Source organism: Schistocerca serialis, chromosome 8, assembly GCF_023864345.2.
Source record: "Schistocerca serialis cubense isolate TAMUIC-IGC-003099 chromosome 8, iqSchSeri2.2, whole genome shotgun sequence".
NCBI lineage: Eukaryota > Metazoa > Arthropoda > Insecta > Orthoptera > Acrididae > Schistocerca > Schistocerca serialis.
This window is the reverse complement of record NC_064645.1, coordinates 607329158-607351047: the sequence shown is the minus strand read 5'-3', so window position 1 is coordinate 607351047 and position 21890 is coordinate 607329158. Positions and strand designations below refer to the sequence as shown.

Here is a 21890-nt window from a genome sequence, read left to right as displayed (position 1 = left end):
CTAAATTATTTAACAATTACATTGCAGACGCATACACAGTCCCTGATACACTTACACAAGGAATAACTTATCTGAAACCTAAAGATCAAGCAGACACAGCAAACCCAGCAAAATATCGCCCCATAACGTGCCTACCAACAATATACAAAATATTAACTTCAGTCATTACACAAAAATTAATGACACATACAACACAGAACAAAATTATAAATGAAGAACAAAAAGGCTGTTGCAAAGGAGCACGAGGATGTAAAGAGCAACTGATAAAAGATGCAGAGGTGACATATCAAGCTAAAACTAAACAAAGGTCACTACACTACGCATACATTGATTACCAAAAAGCTTTTGACAGTGTACCCCACTCATGGTTACTACAAATATTGGAAATATACAAAGTAGCTCCTAAATTGATACAGTTCCTAAACATAGTAATGAAAAATTGGAAAACCACACTTAATATCCAAACAAATTCAAATAATATCATATCACAGCCAATACAGATTAAGCGTGGAATATACCAAGGAGATTCATTAAGTCCTTTCTGGTTCTGCCTGGCTCTGAACCCACTATCCAACATGTTAAATAATACAAATTATGGATACAATATTACTGGAACATACCAACACAAAATCACACATTTGCTATACATGGATGATCTAAAACTACTGGCAGCAACAAATCAACAACTCAACCAATTACTAAAGATAACAGAAGTATTCAGCAATGATATAAATATGGCTTTTGGAACAGACAATTGTAAAAAAAAATAGCACAGTCAAGGGAAAACACACTAAACAAGAAGATTACATATTGGATAAACACAGCGACTGCATAGAAGCGATGGAAAAAACAGATACCTATAAATATCTAGGATACAGACAAAAAAATAGGAATAGATAATACAAATATTAAAGAAGAACTTAAAGAAAAATATAGACAAAGACTAACAAAAATATTGAAAACAGAACTGACAGCAAGAAACAAGACAAAAGCTATAAATACCTATGCTATACCAATATTGACCTACTCATTTGGAGTAGTGAAATGGAGTAACACAGACCTAGAAGCACTCAATACACTTACACGATCACAATGCCAGAAATATAGAATACATCTGTGGTGTCACCGCCAGACACCACACTTGCTAGGTGGTAGCTTAAATCGGCCGCGGTCCATTTAGTACACGTCGGACCCGCGTGTCGCCACTGTGTGATCGCAGACCTAGCGCCACTACAAGGCAGGTCTCGAGATACGATAGAGCACTCGCCCCAGTTGTACGGACGACATTGCTAGCGACAATACGGACGAAGCCTTCCTCTCATTTGCCGAGGGACAGTTAGAATAGCCTTCTGCTAAGTCCATGGCTACGACCTAGCAAGGCGCCAATTGTAACAGTGCATGTATCTTACGAGTCTCATTTGTATAGTCAAGAGAGATGTATCACAAGGAGTAAATAAAGTTAAGTATATTCCAAAGCTACATATTTTCTTGATAGCAGTCATAACGTATCTTGTTCCAGACTTGACGCCAGTCGGCGTGTGTGTACGCGTGCCTTTCTTTCGGCTACTTCAGTGTGGCGTAACAGTCTTGTTACGTCACAACAGATTGGCGACGAGTAAAGAGTTCTTTGCACCGGGGCTTGGTTGCGCTAAGAACTATGAAGCACATTTGGAACTGAAAGTAAACGCGCAACCGAAAATTTTCAGAGCGCGCAATGTTCCTCACGCATTGCGTGATGAGATCGCAAGAACATTACACGATTTAGCATCACAAGGTGTGAGTGAATGTGCGCAATGCCTCTTCCCTTTCAGCTCCGCTCAATCGATTGCGCCGTACAGGTGTTCCGTTTCTCTGGACGACGGAATGCGAACGCGCTGCTCGCCAGTTGAAATCGGCGTTGCTTTCTAATACTTGCCTCACGCCTTTCGATCCCCAGAAACCCCTTTTGTTGATGGTAGATGCATCGGATTTCGGGATCGGTGCTGTGCTTGCGCACAAAGTTGGCTCGATTGATCGCCCTATTGCCTTTGCGTCAAAATTGCTCTCGTCTGCGCAAAGAAATTACTCACAGATAGAGAAAGAAGCTTTGGCTCTCGTATTTGGTGTTACTAAGTTCCATGATTTCTTGTATGGTCGTCACTTTACCATCATCACAGACCACAAACCTTTGACATCGCTTTTTCATCCGACCAAGCCTGTACCTCCACATACAGCACAGAAATTCATTCGCTGGTCTATTTTCCTCTCGCAGTACCGCTACGATATCTTGTATCGGTCCACTGCTAAGCACGGAAACGCCGATGCGTTGTCCCGTTTGCCTGTTGCTGAGGATAAAGCATTCGATTCTTCCGAACTTGCTTGCATGTTCATTGATTCGGAAACCGATGAAGTGGTCGAATCGTTTCCGATTGAATTTCGTCGTGTAGCTACAGCCACAGCTGCTGACCCTGTCCTTGCTACCGTTTTGCGTTTTGTTGCTACGCAATGGCCCTTGTCAAAGTCACGGATCGAGGATCCGTTGGTTCACAGATTTTTTGCTCACAAGGAGAGACTTTTTGTTCGACGTGGTGTTTTGTTGTTGCGTTCTGATAATGATCAGTCCAGAGTCGTGGTCCCACGTTCGTTACAGTCCTCTGTTTTACGGCTTCTTCACCAAGGACATTGGGGTATCGTGCGAACGAAACAACTTGCTCGTCAGCACTGTACTTGGTTCGGAATCGATGCTGCGATTACGAATATGTGTTCTTCTTGCATGGCGGGTGCCGAACAACAATCCGCACCGCCGCGGAAAGTCTTTGCATGGCCAAACGCCACTTTCCCTTGGCAACGCTTGCACATTGATTTTGCTGGTCCATTCTGGAATGCTCGATGGTTGGTTCTGGTCGATGCCTTCAGTAATTTTCCTTTTGTTGTCCGGATGTCTTCCACAACGTCCTCCGCCACCATCCAAGCGATGTCTGCTATCTTTTGCATTGAAGGTCTTCCGCACACTATTGTTTCCGACAATGGCTCACAATTCATGTCCGCAGAATTTCAGTCATTCTGCCAGGCCAATGGTATTCAACATCTGACGTCTGCGCCGTTTTCGCCTCAGTCAAACGGTGCCGCTGAACGATTGGTCCGGACATTCAAGTCACAGATGTTGAAATTGAAAGAGTCGCATTCTCGAGAGGACGCATTGTTGCTCTTTTTGTCTTCGTATCGCTCTCAGCCCCGAGATGGTCGCTCGCCGGCTGAGTTGCTCCACGGTCGTCCTCATCGAACCTTGATGTCTTTGCTGCATCCGCCGCATCAGGTTCCTGTGCAGCGACAGACTCCTGCTTTTGCTCCAGGCGACGTTGTATTCTATCGCAACTATCGAGGTTCACGGCGTTGGCTCGCAGGGCGCATTCTTCGCTGCCTTGGCCGCGCGATGTATTTGGTTTTGGGGGCCTCTGGTGAGGTGCGTCGGCATCTCAATCAGCTGCGCCTCTGTCGTCGCACGGGTTCTGCCGCTCCCCGTCTGCTTTCAGCGACGGTGCCGTCCGGTCAGCGCCCTGGGGACCCATCTACTGGCTCGCCACATCCCCAAGTGTTACCGACGCTGCCTTACATTTTGCCCCATGGTGACGCGCCGCCGCAGCAGCCGCCGCTGCCGCCGCCGCCGCCTGTTCTCCCGCCGGCGCCGCCCGCAGTGGACGCTTCGCTGCAACTGCCAAGCGCCTCCCTGGGTCACGCGCCGCCGATCGCTTCCCGTGACCAGCTGTCCTCCGCCATGGAACTCTTGCCCGCTCCGGACCACATGACATCATCGCGCGTCGGGTACCCCGACGCAATGGAGGTCGACCCTTCGGCCCCTCCTGTCTCATTACGGGCGCATACACCGCATGTTGACGTGCACCCTGGACTAGGTTTTCAGGCGTTTCCTAGATCCCCTCGGACCGAATGGCCGGGTGCGGGTGGCACAGCCTCGCCTGTTGTTAGGCTCCCCACCTCATCGCATACGTCAACATGGGGTCCTCCCCACGGCGGACGGAAGGCTTATCACACGACCGTTCGCCGATTTGCGGGGGAGGAATGTGGTGTGGTGTCACTGCCAGACACCACACTTGCTAGGTGGTAGTTTAAATCGGCCGCGGTCCATTTAGTACATGTCGGACCCGCGTGTCGCCACTGTGTGATCACAGACCTAGCGCCACCACAAGGCAGGTCTCGAGATACGATAGAGCACTCGCCCCAGTTGTACGGACGACATTGCTATCGACAATACGGACGAAGCCTTCCTCTCATTTGCCGAGAGACAGTTAGAATAGCCTTCTGCTAAGTCCATGGCTACGACCTAGCAAGGCGCCAATTGTAACAGTGCATGTATCTTACGAGTCTCATTTGTATAGTCAAGAGAGATGTATCACAAGGAGTAAATAAAGTTAAGTATATTCCAAAGCTACATATTTTCTTGATAGCAGTCATAACGTATCTTGTTCCAGACTTGACGCCAGTCGGCGTGTGTGTACGCGTGCCTTTCTTTCGGCTACTTCAGTGTGGCGTAACAGACTTGTTACGTCACAACAACATCACATACATTCAGCAACAGAAAGATTCACATTAAGCAGAAAGGAAGGAGGAAGGGGATTTGTCGACATAAAAAACCTACATTATGGACAGGTAGACAATTGAAGAAAATTCTTTATAGAATGAGCAGAAACTAGCAAAATACACAAAGCAATCACTCATATAAATACATCGGCTACACCACTGCAATTTAATAACCACTTCTACAACCCTTTAGATCACATAACATCACCAGATACAAAGAAAGTAAATTGGAAAAAAAATACACTACATGGCAAGCTCCCGTATCATCTAACACAGCCACACATCGATCAAGACGCATCCAACACATGGCTAAGAAAAGGCAATATATACAGTGAGACAGAAGGATTCATGATTGCAATACAGGATCAAACAATGAACACCAGATATTACAGCAAGCATATTATTAAAGATCCCAATACCACAACAGATAAATGCAGACTTTGCAAACAACAAATAGAAACAGTAGATCACATCACAAGTGGGTGTACAATACTAGCAAATACAGAGTACCCCAGAAGACATGACAATGTAGCAAAAATAATACATCAACAACTTGCCATACAACCTAAACTAATAAAACAATATGTTCCCACATACAAGTATGCACCACAAAATGTACTGGAGAATGATGAATACAAATTATACTGGAACAGAACCATTATAACAGATAAAACAACACCACATAACAAACCCGACATCATACTCACCAAGAAAAAGAAGAAATTAACACAACTAATCGAAATATCCATACCCAATACAACAAATATACAGAAAAAAACAGGAGAAAAAATTGAAAAATACATCCAACTGGCTGAGGAAGTCAAAGACATGTGGCATCAGGATAAAGTTGACATCATACCAATTATACTATCAACTACAGAAGTCATACCACACAATATCCACCAGTACATCAACGCAATACAGCTACATCCAAACGTATATATACAACTACAGAAATCTGTAATTATTGATACATGTTCAATTACCCGAAAGTTCCTAAATGCACTGTAACATATACCGTACAGTTAAAAGGAAGTCACGCTTGATCAAGGTCCACGTCACTTTCCATTTTTAATCAGACATAACGTCTGAGACAGGAAAGAGAAATAATAATAATATTTGAAACAGAACCATAGTGTGATTTAAAAACCCATACTTCTATTTTTCTATTTCATAATTTTTATTTACTTATTTGTCACATTTTATACACTTTGTTGCTGCTCTCAAATACTCTTAAACAATAATAGCAGGCTGGGTAGTACTGCAGTCAAAGGTGAATAATACATAAAGACAAACTGTGAATGAGAACTGTTACGCCAGCATTATGGAAGTGTCTCTTACAGTATGAAACTTGAAAAAAATAATGAGTGTAGTGTAGTGAGGAAACATGTTTTATTCTAAAAAAGACAAATGAACTGTGTGAAACTGGATTTAACGTCAATGATTTCTCATTTCAATAATTTATAATTTAATAGCAAGCAGTCAAAGTAATGGGGGATTGATGGGGGGAGGAGTGGGGGGGGGGGGGGGGGGGGGGGAGGGGAATGAAAGCAATTGGTGTTCAGCTTACTGTCTTGAGATTGTCCAGTTTTCAGACAGCTGAGAGAATATCTGGAAAATAAATAAGATTAAGGTTTAGAATGATGAAATCATTAGAAAGGTCATAATGAATAATGTTCAAATAATTTGCACGTTAATTATCAGTCTAGTGACCCTGGAGGGTAGCAGTAATGTTATAAGTACTGAAAGACAGATGGGAGTAGTGTTACTAGAATCAAAACCAAATTACAACCCTTAGGCTGTGCTTTCCTGATGTGCAAGCCACTTATCAGCTGTAAACTGGACTCACGTCATATGAGAAAAATGTACAGATGTCTTGCTGCACGTCACTTGACAGGTGCTGCCTTCTGTTGTCAATTTCTAAAATTTCTTTGAAAGAAACAGTAGCAAGTGACTTGCTGTAACGACTGATTGAGCCAATGTGAGCTCGCACTGTTGTGAGTTTCATGTGTGAAATCTTCAGGTTTTGCAGTTTGCTGTAATTATGCTACAAATATGTCATGTTGCTAGAGTGAGCAAGAAATTCTGGAAGCTCAAGAGGAATAATTTAATGAGTCTGGATTGGAGAGAGAAATACATCTGCGATAACAGGCTGAAGAGAATTCATGTTCAGCTAAGCTGCATTCTGCTACAATTTTTCATCACTTGGGACCAGAAAATGTAGCACGTATTTTTGGCAAAATTCGTATCTATTTTTTTTTGTAAAATATGCATCTATTTTTGCCGAAATCTGCAACTATTTTTTTTGTTTGTAAATGTTTAGACATGCAAATTTAAAACGTTGTCATGTTACATGAGTGAAGACAAACGAACTATTATTTCTTTGCAACTGATTGTTAAAAAAAGTGCTCATTGGGAACTTTTTGACTGGAATGTTCGCTTATGCAAAAACTTCAACGCCAAATGGCCTTAGTTTTCTTCGTTTGGCAGTATTTAAGCTTTCAAAAATGATTGTTCTGTTGAAAAGCAGCAGCATTTTCCCGCCAGTTAAGTGAATGCATCTCCGATAATTGGTGTTTCTGGACATTCTCTTTTCCCACACAATTTGAAGATTAAAACATCTGCACACTGCTAATTTTGACCTTTCTTGGGCATTCATAGCCCTATGATCCATCCTTGACACCGCTACAAAAAGAACTAACGAAGCACTTAGCATAGAAGTAGAACCAAACGTACGGCAACTCAATTTTAACATTAGGGAAATTTCAGCGCCATGAAAAAAAGTTACAGATTTTGTTTTACAATCACTATAGTGCAGTGGGCGGGCACTATAGGTTATAGTGGCAGATGGCCATGAGTATAAAGAGACTAGAATTTTGACTGCCACAGGGGATGGAGCAGTGTGTGGACACAATCCCTGCTTCCATTTCACTGGGCAGCAGCCTACAGCAGAACTGACACATTTTCATACATCACTTACCTCTTTTGGCGTTGCAGGGTTGTAAACAAAATCGGTGATGGACCAGGATTAGCCGCTTCAATTATTTCAAAATAAGAAAAGAAAATGCGTAAGACACAACACAAAGCATTTGGGGATGGCTATGCACAACTGCTTGTTGAAGTAAGCAGAGTATTGTTAATGACATAGTTCAGGCCCGACCTCTGGCGGTATTCAATGCAACTACAGTTCATAACATCCGCCACCTAATTTGCCATGTTAAAACTGTCTGCATTATCCTGTCTTTTGAGCTTTAGCTAACAAATAAACATATGTGTTTCTTTCTTATAAAACGCTAGGTCCCATGGCTGAATACTACTTTGCATTACGCAACATGTATCTTAAACAGACCATTCAACTGTCCACAATTGGCATGGCAGCAGATCATTGAGCACATTGATACATTGTTGTGTTCGTACACTTTATTTTGCAAGTAGGTTCTTGAGTATGTTAACTTTCCAAATTGGATTTCTGCAGATGATGTACAATGCCAGTAACGGCTTACAGTTTTGATATTATATGCAGAAAAAAAGCTATTTAAAACCCTCTCTGATAAATGGTTCACATGGATGCAATTCGCTATGAAACAAAGCTATTAAGTAATTTCACATTTGAGGCAGGATTCGTATCTATTTTGCATTTATTGCAAAATGCGATTTTTTTCGGTCCCTTTTCATCACTAATATTGTTGGTACAGACACTGCTGCTGTAATTACATTTCAGTTCTGTTTTATTAATCTTAATCTCAACTCTTTTACACGTGAAGCTCATTATGAGGCAGCATATTGTGGTGTCACCGCCAGACACCACACTTGCTAGGTGGTAGCTTAAATCGGCCGCGGTCCATTTAGTACATGCCGGACCCGCGTGTCGCCACTGTGTGATCGCAGACCGAGCGCCACCACAAGGCAGGTCTCGAGATACGGACTAGCACTCGCCCCAGTTGTACGACGACTTTGCTAGCGACTACACTGACGAGCCTTTCTCTCATTTGCCGAGAGACAGTTAGAATAGCCTTCCGCTAAGTCCATGGCTACGACCTAGCAAGGCGCCATTAACCGTATCTGAAGATAGTCTTATTTGTATTATCAAGAGCGATGTACCACAAGGATAGAATAAAGTTAAGTATTCGAGGAGCTGCATACTTTTCTTATTAGCATTCACTACTTATCCTGTTCCAGAATTCACGCCCGTCTGCGTTAGATAGCGTGCATTTAGGCCGCCTCTATCTACAAGGTGTTGGCACATTTACCAACACATCATTGGCAACGAGACAACGGAAAGGGTCTTGTTCTTTCTAATTGCTTACATTTACTTGTGTCATGGCTTCGCCACAATCTTCCGATGTACTGTCCGAATTTTATCGCTTGCAGAATCAGCAGACGCAGGCGTTATTGGATGCCCTTGGAAAGCTCGTCCAGGGTCAACGTGCCCTTCAAACCGATACGGCAGCCGCCGCTTCACCGCTACCGCAGACACAACATGCAGTTGCACCGCCTTTTAGGCCCTACGACCCAGACGTGGAATCGTGGACCGAGTGGTCCCGCCAGTTTGGATTTCATCTCGCCGCCTACAGAATTCAAGGTAACGAGCGGCAGCCTCATTTATTGTCGTGTGTAGGGGTGCAAACGTACCGTGTGATAGTGAAATTGTTTCCCCGACGCAACATAGCAACTCTGTCCTATGAGGAAATGTTGTCGGCATTGGACGCCTATTTCAAAGAAACAGTTAATGTAGTTGCAAAAAGGTATACTTTCTTTCGTACAAAACGTACGGCCGGTCAAACTAATAGGGAGTGGGTTGCAACTTTGCAAGGCCTTACTAGGGATTGTGCGTTTGAATGTGACTGTGGCCTTACTTATTCAGATACTATGGTGCGTGATGCAATTGCACAGAACGTTTCTGATGTTCGCATACGGGAACAAATTTTGAAACTAGTTAATCCCTCCCTTCAACAAGTGATAGACATATTGGATAGGCAAGACACACTTGACTGTGCTCAGCAATCATTTGAAACTTTGCCAGCTGTGTGTCGCATTAACCGGCCCGCCGGGCGCGCTGCAAGGAACTGTAAACAGCCTTCGCGCACGTCCGCACAACCTTCGTGTCCCACGAAAGCGAGCCAATGCAGTGCTGAAATCATGCCCGCGGTGTGCTACTAGACATTCGCGTGAACATTGCCCGTCACGCCAAGCTATTTGCTTTTTCTGTCATACGAAAGGACATGTTCAAAGTGTTTGCCAGAAAAAGCTCAGATCAGACACTCTTAATCATTCCAGGCCCTTTGCTTCGCGCCGGAATCGAACCAACGACACTCAGGCTCGTGGACCTTCGCCCATGGACATTCATGTAGTTAATTCCGCTTCGCCCAGTGCCACTTTCTCTAACAGTGACTGTGTTCGTCCCACAAAAAGTGTGCACCGACGTCGCCGGAATTCACGTCAATTAGCAAGTGATTCTGTACCAGTGTCTGTTCAAATTGCACAAAACAGTCACTCTTGTCGTCAGCTGGACAATAAACTTTTTGTAGATTTGGACTTTAATGGCAAGGTCATACCATTCCAGCTCGATACCGGAGCTGCAGTTTCACTGCTCAATCACAACACGTACAACCAACTGGGCAAACCTCCGTTGCGTGCCGCAAATGTTCAGTTAAAAAGTTATTCAGGACAGCAGATCCCTGTGTTCGGACAGTGCACTCTTCTTGCAACATACAAGGGACAAACAAAACTTGTGTCATTTTACGTTCTTCGTTCTTCTACTGCAGTGAACTTGTTTGGTTTAGATTTATTTCAGTTGTTTAACATGTCTATAGTAAATCAGGTACTATCAGTGAATCAGACTGTGCCTTCAGACAGTGTTTCTCGTCTATGTGAAGAATTTGCAGACGTTTTTGCACCGGGCTTAGGTTGCGCTAAGAACTATGAAGCACATTTGGAACTGAAAATAAACGCGCAACCGAAATTTTTCCGAGCGCGCAATGTTCCCAACGCATTGCGTGATGAGGTCGCAAGAACATTAAACGATTTAGCATCACAAGGTGTAATTGAACGTGTGCAAGCTTCTCACTGGGCCTCACCCTTAGTAATTTTGCCAAAACCTTCCGGAAAACTGAGACTTTGTGTGGACTTCAAGGCAACAGTGAATCCACAATTAGTGACTGCAACTTTTCCCTTACCCCGCCCGGAAGAGCTTTTTGATAAACTGTGCCCGGGTAAATACTTTTCCAAGTTGGACCTCGCAGATGCGTACTTGCAAATCCCAGTGGACGCCGAATCCCAGCGCGTCTTGGTGGTTAACACGCATCTTGGTTTGTTCCGCTTCAAAAGACTGCCACTCGGGTGTGCATCCGCCCCTGCATTGTTTCAGCAATATTTACAAACTGTTTGTGCGTCGGTCCCTACTGCTGCGAACTATCTGGACGATATTGTGATCTCCGGAAAGACGGCCGACGAGCATTTAGCACACCTACGAAGATTATTTCAGGTATTGCGACAAAATGGTCTTCACTTGCGGAAGGACAAATGTGTGTTTTTTGCTCGTGACTTACCATACCTGGGCCATGTCATCAATGCCCAAGGCATACATCCGAGTCCAGAGCACCTCTGTGCCATACAAGATTTGCCTTCACCACAAAATGTGAAGCAGCTACAGAGTGTGTTGGGTAAAATTAACTATTATCATCGCTTTCTGCGCAATGCCTCTTCTATTTCAGCTCCGCTTCATAGCTTACGCCGTAAGGGTGTTCCGTTCGTCTGGACGACGGAATGCGAACGTGCCTTTCGCCAGTTGAAATCGGCGTTGCTTTCAAATACTTGCCTTACGCCATTTGATCCCCGGAAACCCCTTTTGTTGATGGTAGATGCATCGGATTTCGGGATCGGTGCTGTGCTTGCGCACAAAGTTGGCTCGCATGATCGCCCTATTGCCTTTGCGTCAAAATTGCTCTCGTCTGCGCAAAGAAATTACTCACAGATAGAGAAAGAAGCTTTGGCTCTCGTGTTTGGTGTTACTAAGTTCCATGATTTCTTGTATGGTCGTCACTTTACCATCATCACAGACCACAAACCTTTGACATCGCTTTTTCATCCGAACAAGCCTGTACCTCCGCGTACAGCGCAGAAATTCATTCGCTGGTCTATTTTCCTCTCGCAGTACCGCTACGATATCTTGTATCGGTCCACTGCTAAGCACAGAAACACCGATGCGTTGTCCCGTTTGCCTGTTGCTGAGGATAAAGCATTCGATTCTTCCGAACCTGCTTGCATGTTCATTGATGCGGAAACCGATGAAGTGGTCGAATCGTTTCCGATTGATTTTCGTCGTGTAGCTACAGCCACAGCTGCTGACCCTGTCCTTGCTACCGATTTGCGTTTTGTTGCTACGCAATGGCCTTTGTCAAAGTCTCGGATCGAGGATCCGTTGGTTCGCCGATTTTTTGCTCATAAGGAGAGACTTTTTGTTCGACGTGGTGTTTTGTTGTTGCGTTCTGATAATGATCAGTCCAGAGTCGTGGTCCCACGTTCGTTACAGTCCTCTGTTTTACGGCTTCTTCACCAAGGACATTGGGGTATAGTGCGAACGAAACAACTTGCTCGTCAGCACTGTACTTGGTTCGGAATCGATGCTGCGATTACGAATATGTGTTCTTTTTGCATGGCGTGTGCCGAACAACAATCCGCACCGACGCGGAAAGTCTTTGCATGGCCAAAAGCCACTTCCCCTTGGCAACGCTTGCACATCGATTTTGCTGGTCCATTCTGGAATGCTCGATGGTTGGTTCTGGTAGATGCCTTCAGTAATTTTGTTTTTGTTGTCCGGATGTCTTCCACGACGTCCTCTGCCACCATCCAAGCGTTGTCTGCTATCTCTTGCATTGAAGGTCTTCCGCAGACTATTGTTTCCGACAATGGCCCACAATTCATGTCCGCAGAATTTCAGTCATTCTGCAAGGCCAATGGTATTCAACATCTGACATCCGCGCCGTTTTCGCCTCAGTCAAACGGTGCCGCTGAATGATTGGTCCGGACTTTCAAGTCACAGATGTTGAAGTTGAAAGAATTGCATTCTCGGGAGGAAGCGTTGTTGCTCTTTTTGTCGTCGTATCGCTCTCAGCCCCGCGATGGTGGCTCGCCGGCTGAGTTGCTCCATGGTCGTCCTCATCAAACCTTGATGTCTTTGCTGCATCCGCCGCATCAGGCTCCTGTGCAGCGGCAGACTCCTGCTATTGCTCCAGGCGACGTTGTATTCTATCGCAACTATCGAGGTTCACAGCGTTGGCTCGCAGGGCGCATTCTTCGCTGTCTCGGCCGCGCGATGTATTTGGTTTTGGGGGCCTCTGGTGAGGTGCGTCGGCATCTCAATCAGCTGCGCCTCTGTCGTCGCCTGGGTTCTGCCGCTCCCCGTCTGCTTTCAGAGACGGTGACGTCCGGTCAGCGCCCTGGGGACCCATCTACTGGCTCGCCACATCCCCAAGTGTTACCGACGCTGCCTTACATTTTGCCCCATGGTGACGCGCCGCCGCAGCAGCCGCCGCTGCCGCCCTCGCCTGTTCTCCCGCCGGCGCCGCCCGCAGTGGACGCTTCGCTGCAACCGCCAAGCGCCTCCCTGGGTCACGCGCCGCCGATCGCTTCCCGTGACCAGCTGTCCTCCGCCATGGAACTCTTGCCCGCTCCGGACCACATGACGTCATCGCACGTCGGGTACCCCGACGCAATGGAGGTCGACCCTTCGGCCCCCCCTGTCTCTTTACGGGCGCATACACCGCATGTTGACGTGCACCCTGGACTAGGTTTTCAGGCGTTTCCTAGCTCCCCTCAGATCGAATGGCCGGGTGCGGGTGGCACAGCCTCGCCTGTTGTTAGGCTCCCCACCTCATCGCATACGTCAACAAGGGGTTCTCCCCACGGCGGGCGGAAGCCTTATAACACGACCATTCGCCGATTTGCGGGGGAGGAATGTGGTGTCACCGCCAGACACCACACTTGCTAGGTGGTAGCTTAAATCGGCCGCGGTCCATTTAATACATGTCGGACCCGCGTGTCGCCACTGTGTGATCGCAGACCGAGCGCCACCACAAGGCAGGTCTCGAGATACGATATAGCACTCGCCCCAGTTGTACGGACGACATTGCTAGCGACTACACTGACGAGCCTTTCTCTCATTTGCCGAGAGACAGTTAGAATAGCCTTCAGCTAAGTCCATGGCTACGACCTAGCAAGGCGCCATTAACCGTATCTGAAGATAGTCTTATTTGTATTATCAAGAGCGATGTACCACAAGGATAGAATAAAGTTAAGTATTCGAGGAACTGCATACTTTTCTTATTAGAATTCACTACTTATCCTGTTCCAGAATTCACGCCCGTCTGCGTTAGATAGCGTGCATTTAGGCTGCCTCTATCTACAAGGTGTTGGCACATTTACCAACACATCACATATAACATGAGTTCTCAAGATTCATTTGCAGAAAACAAGGCAGTTCACTGGTAAAACAAGCAGGAAAGAAACAAAATGATATTGCTCTGAATTTGGCATACCACTCTGCATATACAGATTATTTTAGACTTTGGCATATGAAAGGCATTTTCATATGAAACTACTCAGGAACTTGCCTCAGACTTTTCTTTCTGGAAGGATAATTACACTTTTGGCCATCATTATTGTAAAATTTGTACTCTACAAAAGAATTCAAATAAATATAAAAAATAAACCTTAAAGCTTGGTATTTTTGTGTGTATCACCTTTACGATATATCAAAACAAAATTACCAGTAATGTTTCAATGATGGCGAAAAGGGCTGGTTTTCCGGACTCAAAAGTTTTCTGTGTAGCATGTTCTCAAAATGTTAGTATACATGTATGCTGATCAGTATCCCCATTTATAACTATTTTTTGCCAGCTTTGACGATTACAATAAAATCAGCAAAAGTAGTGTACCTTTTATCTGTTGCTGAGGGCTACCATTAGCTTGTGCCTCTGTTGGGTTAGCTGCTTCACTATTCTCTGAATTTTGCCTGCCTCGTAAACTGTTCTCAGGCCCATTGGCGTTGTCCATGTTACTCTTGTCTACCACTAATAACGATCCATCAGCTAATGCACAGTAACGCATATGCCTTTTGCAACCCTGAAAAATAAACGTGTTAATGGAATCTAATTACAGAATACAAATGATAATTGGCAACAATGTGAGAAATGACAAACAGCATCACTTCAAAGTTTATTTCTTAAAAGCAAATTATTGCAGATACAACTCATTTTCCTCAAGATGTTATGGATATGATTTTGAGGGTGGCGGGGATGAAAGCAACTAGTGTTCAGTTTATTGTCTTGACATTATCCAGTTTTCAGACAGCTGAGAGGACACCTGACAAAAAAGTAAGATTACGGTTTAGGATGATGAAATGATTAGAGATTGAACACACACTTAGAATGAAAAAGGATGAGGAAATCTGCCATGACATCTTCAAGGGAACCATCCTGCCATCAAACAGCTGGGCAGGGATCATTAGTAAGCCCCTTACTCTAAATGTAACTCCAGTGCCTTAACCAATGTGTCACTTAACGTGCATACAAAATCAATGGGCCAACTATTATGGTGCTGATTATTATTGCGGTCAGCGAATTAACAGAAGCATCAGAGAATCAGTGAAGTGGTAAATCAATGGAACAATCATATAATGGTTCCAAAAATTCTATGGCTTACTTGATCCACACTGTAATATCATCATTACAAACAAAAACTTGATGATCTGGGATGAAAAAGTGTAAATTACATATTGATACTTCAAGGTGGTGTCTGTTGCAGCTTGTAAGAAACTCCTAGTAAATGCTGCTTTCCCTTAAAGATGTGATTTCTTTTATAACAAAATGAATATAACTTATGCCTTATTTTAACTCTATGTGAAAATGAACACATACAAAAAGAAGTTGAGTATTTTCTTGAAAATGAGAATGTGTACTGGTGCAGAAATTTTAATACTTAAATCAGTGGTTCTAGAGGTTTTGGCAGCAGTTAATCTCACTTTAAAAACTAATGCTGGAAAGACAAGGTACTCTGACTAAATATGCAAAACAGCAGATACTAAAATTTTCTGGTGCTGGGCTGAATTTACACTTGTGAGTGAAAATGTGCCAAACTGCTTTCATAATGATGAAGTGGGAAATTTTTTCCATCATAAAATACTGTCATTTAAAAAAGGAAAACCAACATTATGAATTCCAATATCCGGTCACAGTCATGAGAGTAGTTGTTTTTATTCAACATACTTAAATAAGTCAGCTGGGGAAGCTGATACTGATTTATATCACATACATTTTGTATGGAATGTGTAATGAAATATATAACATGGGGCTACTTGTAAATGAGAGAAATCAAATAATTTAAGCAAATGCCTCAAAACAACAAATTCTATAATTTTACAATATAGGTGGAACATATAAGATTTTCTTAATATACAGATATTTCAAAAGTGAAAGAGAGACCCAACCAGTACTATACACTTATACACAAAGTATTTAAGTTTCAACCAGTTAGAACTGAAACTGTTCTGAGTAAGAGCCTGAAGACAGGTCATGAAAAATGAAACACAGCACAACAAAAAACACAGCGCTCAACGGTTATGCTTTAGCTGTACAATCAGTTTTGCATGGAGAGAACTGAAGAATGTACTATGACAAAATTTTGCACAATACAAATTCCTGCTAACAACGATCACAAAATTAAATGTTGTTTTCATGTAAAACAAAACAATTGTTAATTCTAAAGACTAACATCACTTATTTTAATAGCAGTTAGAAAATAGGAAAAGAACCAACTTATTAGATGAAAGAAAAAAATGCAGTATGAAATGTTACTAAAGACTGACATACTGCTGGAGTGCTAAATGTTCTGTTACAGCCACAGCAGGCGAATGGTTCTGCACATTCATTTGGTTTATTATTTTGTTGTTCATTTTGTTCTTCCTTAGCTTTCCTCTCATTCAGCATTGTCTGTCTTCTTGTCCCCATTCTTGTAGCAACTGTAAAAGTAGTCATTTTTGTAATTAAAATGTTATAAACAATATAAGTTGTAAAACAAAGAACATTAATGTTCATAAACAGAATGCTAATAAAAATATGACGCTAATTTCTGATATCTATCAAATACTATTCTAATCTGGAAGTGTAATATACACATCTCCTACCTGACAGATGTTAAGAAGCAAGAATGTGAGCATAATAATACAAAAAGAATGGAATTTAACATCATGTTGACTGCAACTCATTGAGAGAGGTATCATAAATTTGGATAATACAATGATGTGAATGAGATCAGTTATAGAGGCTTGTCAACTTTCCAGTTCCGGGCATCCACAGAAGGTAGAATATTGCTAATTGGGAGCTCATGATGGACACATGATGGAGCCACTTGTGGATATGGCTGCATATGAGGGAAAAAAGTCCAGTGAGCACCCCATGTGCATACAGAGAAGAGTCATCCCAAACACATAACGGGTTCTTCCAGATGACATGAAAGCACAGGCTGTAACCAACTTCAGGTGGTAGCTCCTGTTGGTACTAACAATGTGTATCACTTTGGACCAGAAAAGATTGTCTCTGGTTCTGGTAGTTGGCTGGTTAGTTAATTACATGTTCCATACACCATTTGAACAATTATTTAATTGAAATGAAGTGGACTGAGTCAGTTTACAGGATATATATACATTATTAGTGCTAACATCAACACATTATCATTTTATTTCTATTTATGCAACTTCATTTAATTAATTAATTAATTTTTTGCAGTCGGCAAGACAACCATCTTGCTTGTAAGATGAAGGCCAAGCCCATCACTTGTAGCATCATTGTCAGGACCAATTGTGAGCCTTTGCTACTGCTGAGTGGATGGCCAGAGGCTCAGACAGTTTTCCAATCTTGTAGGCTACAGATTGTAGGACTTGTGCTGTAGAGTGGAGAGGTATTGCGATCCACTTAATAGATCAGGGGTCCATTACAGAATGGAGGCAGCCACACAGGTACTGGTGGCTGTATGGGATGGAGTGGGAGTTTTTTTAGGTTAGAGGGTCTTGGAGAAGTCCAAAACAGAGCTCAGTGTCCAAGAGTGAAGGTGAAACACAGGATTATAACTGTAAATAGTCACAGCTGTTTTGGGAAAGAACTGGAGATCCAAGTGCTCATAGAAAGCAGAAATTTTTATAGGTATTGAAAGCTAGCCAAAATTGGAGATAAGTTCAGCTGGAGTTTTTACCAAGAACCTAAAGTGTTCAAGAAAGAATAAATTAAATTCAGTTGAAGTTGGTATGTGTGTTGCTGTTAGAGGTAGTTTATCTAGTAGTGAAATAGAAGAAGACTAGCAACCCAACCACCACCACCACCACCACCACCACTGATTCTTTAAAAACTTGATCTCCCATGTATAAAACAGCTTCAAACATCTGATCACTTTACATAATAATTAATATGTAAAATATTTGACCACCTCCGTGTGATGTTAATGAAGCATGTGGCATGTCCCCGCAGACCGATGTGGCCGCAGTACGCTCCCAAGCGTACCTCTAAGAAACTGCAGCAAAACCCACGGCAACTTCCTTCATGTCCGCGGTGTTTTACGAAACATTCATGAGAAGATTGTGCACAATGTTGAGCTGTGTGTCACAAAAAAAAAAGGGTCATGTGTCATCCGTTTGCAAATCCGACCGCATACATGATGTTCATGAACATGATGCTGATTCTGTGTTGTCAATTGCACTTCTTCCCTTTCAGGGAAGTTATTCCTCACTGTCCAAATACTTGGTCGAGATATTCGCATGTAGGTGGATACTGGTTCTGCTGCCCCTGTCATCAGTTCTCAGATGTATCTTCAGCTGGGTCCTCCAATCCTGTCACCTGTCACTCGGCAATTACGGACTTACAATAAACAGAAGATTTCTCTCTTGGGACAATTTGATACTGAGGTATCTTACAAATCTGTCGTTCACACTCTTACCATATTTGTGGTCAACCATAGTAACATGAAGAATCTTTTTGCTTTCGATGCCTTTCGCGTTTTTGGGTTCTCCGTAGATGACTCTGTCAATATCGTCTCTGATGCTATTCGTTATGCTCAATTGGATTCCTTGTCAACAACATTTTCGTCCCTTTTTTCTCCTGGGTTAGGCCATGCAAACGACTTTGAAGCTCATATCACACTCAAAACCACTGCTCAGCATAAGTTTTTTTGGGCTCAGCCCATTCCTGTGGCCCTTTGTGAACAGGTCAAACGGGAGCTGGATCATCTCACTGTTTCAGGGGTCTTGCTTCCTGTCGCTTCCAGTGAGTGGTCCTCTCCTGTCGTTGTCTTTGCTAAGCCAAATGGTGATATTCGTTTCTGTGGCAATTTCAAAGCCACTGTAAATGCCCAATGCCTTATCGACACTTACCCTATGCCTCGACCTGAAGAATTGTTCACTACACTTGCTGGAGACCAGTATTTTTCTAAACTTGACCTGTCAGAAGCTTATCATCAACTTCCTCTCGACGCTGGTTCCTGGCAGTTTCTGGTCCCTAACACGCCTTTTGGCCTCTATCAATACCAACGATTGCCATTTGGGGTTGCCAGTACCCCTGCTCTCTTTCAGCGATTCTTGGAACAATTATTGCTCACTGTCCCTGGGTGTATAAATTACCAGGACGAGATAGTTGTCACTGGCTCCACCACTGACGAACATCTTCAAAATCTCCGCACACTTTTTCATGTCTTACAGACTGCTGGTCTTAAGTGTAATCTTCAGAAATCAAAATTTTCTCAGGCATCTATCACGTACTTGGGGTTTCAACTCTCTCGGGATGGTATTCGTCTGCTTCAGCAAATTGTCACTGCAATCGTTGCCCTACCTCGCCCTACATCTGTTAAGGAATTGCAGGCCTTCTTGGGGAAAATAGCATACTATCACAAGTTTTTACTGTCTGCTGCTCTGGTGGCTCAGCTGTTGCATAAAAACGTACCTTTTCACTGGTCCGCATCATGCGATGCGGCTTTCCAGAAATTGAAGACTATGCTGAAATAGGCCCCGTGCCTGGCTACTTATCGACCTGGCCAACATCTTGCTCGTGCCACGGACGCCTCTCAATACGGGGTCGGTGCAGTCCTCGCGCACTGTTTTTCTGATGGTTCTGAACAACCCATTGCCTATGCCTCCAAAACGCTCACAGATGCCCAAAAAAAGTATTCTCAGATTGAAAAAGAATCTTTGGCCATTATTTATGCTCTTCATAAGTTTGGTGTTTTTCTCTATGGATCCAAATTTCATCTTGTTACGGATCACAAACTACTTGTTTCCTTGTTTCATCCATCAATGTCACTTCCCGACAAGGCTGCACACCGCCTCCAGCATTGGGCTCTTTACTTGTCTCGTTTCAATTATGAGATTCATTTCTGGCCAACGGCTCAACATGCGAATGTTGATGCACTGTCTCGCCTTCCCATGGGTCTTGATTTGGCATTCGATAGGGACGAACTTTTGTGTTTCCACCAGGATGTTGCCGAGCAGCGGGTCGTGGACCGGTTCCCCATCACCGGGGAGCGGCTGGCGGCTGCTGCGGGTTCTGACCCTACCCTCTACAGGGTTTTACGCTGTATTCAGAAGGGTTGGCCAGATCGTCCGTCCGCTAAGACTTCTGATCCGTTGCGGAACTACGACGCTTTGCATTACCGCCTCACGGCTAGGGATTCGTGTTATCCTCCTTTCCACCGAAAATGGTTCGCCGCGTGTTGTGGTACCTGTGTCTTTGCATGCTTCGGTCTTGTGCCTCCTTCACCAAGGGCACTGGGGTGTCTCTCGCACAAAGTCTCTGGCACGCCGTCATGTGTACTGGCCCAGCATCGACTCTGAAATTGCACACATGGTCGCTGCCTGTGGCCCTTGTGCGTCACAGGCTGCCGCCCCGAAGTCATCTTTGTCACCGTGGCCTTCGCCTGAGAATCCCTGGGAGCGTATTCATGCTGACTTCGCAGGACCTTTTTTAGGTACTTGTTGGCTTCTCATTATTGATGCCTACTCTAACTTTCCTTTCATTGTCCGTTGCACATCGCCTACCACTGCGGCAACCACCAATGCTCTAGCTCGCATTTTCTCTTTGGAAGGCCTTCCCTCTGCTCTTGTTACTGATAATGGTCTGCAATTTGTCTCTTCTGATTTTGCGGATTTTTGTGCCCGTCATGGCGTCATGCATGTCATGGCCCCTCCGTTCCATCCACAGTCAAACGGTGAGGCTGAACGACTGGTCCGCACATTTAAGGCTCAGATGAGGAAACTCCTGACTTCTTCTGCTGCTGATGATACGGTTCTCCAATTTCTGGCTTTCACCCCCATGGGCGACCACAGCCCGGCTGAGCACTTACATGGCCGACAGCCCCGCACGCTACTTCATCTTCTGCGGCCTTCCACCTCACGGCCGTGGGTGCCTTCGCTTGGCCGGTTCACCGCCGACGACCTTGTATGGGTACGGGGATATGGCTGGCAGCCAAAATGGAGTCCTGGCCGCATCTTAGGACACCGTGGCCAACGCCTGTATGAAATCCAGACAGACACGGCTGTTGCAGTGCATCATTCAGACCAGCTTCGGCCTCGTGTGCCGGCAACGCCTGTTCCAGATGCCGCTACACAACCTCCGGCTCTACCTGACACTCAGGATACTAGAATCTCCCATTACTCACAATGCAGTCCTCTCACCATCATATTGGTGCCAGCACAAGAACTGACGCCACCAGGAGACGTGCCCATGCAGGAACCAGATGACCATCATCTGTCGGAGCAACTCTACTCCCCTCCTTCTCCTACAGACGCGGACACATCGCCCATGTCTCTTGTTATAACAACCGGACTTGCCGCAACGGGCAGATTGGTGCACGGGGCCCCAGCAGATTCGACCCCCACGTCTCCTGTCTTCTCGACCCGTTATCATCGGGGACACTTCCGTTCATACAGGAAGCCTCCTCCTCGAGACTTTACGGCCAGTCAAACAACACCTATGGACTTAAGCAATCTACAGGCCACCTCCATCAAGATCTGTGCAAAAACTTAAAAGGGGGGAAAAGTGTTGTGACTTGCCGATCTTTCGAAGTGCCGCCGTGCAGTTACACGTGTCCTCTACATGCGGCGCTGTCTGCCAGCCATGCAGCAGCAGCGCCACCTAAGCGGCCAGCAAGCCAGCGGCCGCTAGACTCGGACTCAGTTATGATTTGACTGTTAAGAGTGTACACACGTCTTACTCTGTTTACTTGATCTGTGACTTTCATGTATTGCGTCTTCCTTGAAATATATTTGTTCAACTTGAAAT

General features: G+C 44.4%; 1 protein-coding gene across 1 annotated transcript in view; it reads right to left on the bottom strand.

Moving 5' to 3' along the window:
- LOC126416768 (gastrula zinc finger protein XlCGF57.1-like) overlaps positions 1-21890 on the bottom strand; it is a 252168-nt gene that overhangs the window by 156745 nt on the left and 73533 nt on the right. Inside the window, exons 3-4 of the mRNA XM_050084613.1 lie at positions 16443-16591; positions 14511-14697 (exon numbers count right to left, since the gene is read on the bottom strand). Coding sequence (XP_049940570.1) covers positions 14511-14697; positions 16443-16591 — 336 coding nt within the window. The remainder of the gene's footprint in view (positions 1-14510; positions 14698-16442; positions 16592-21890) is intronic.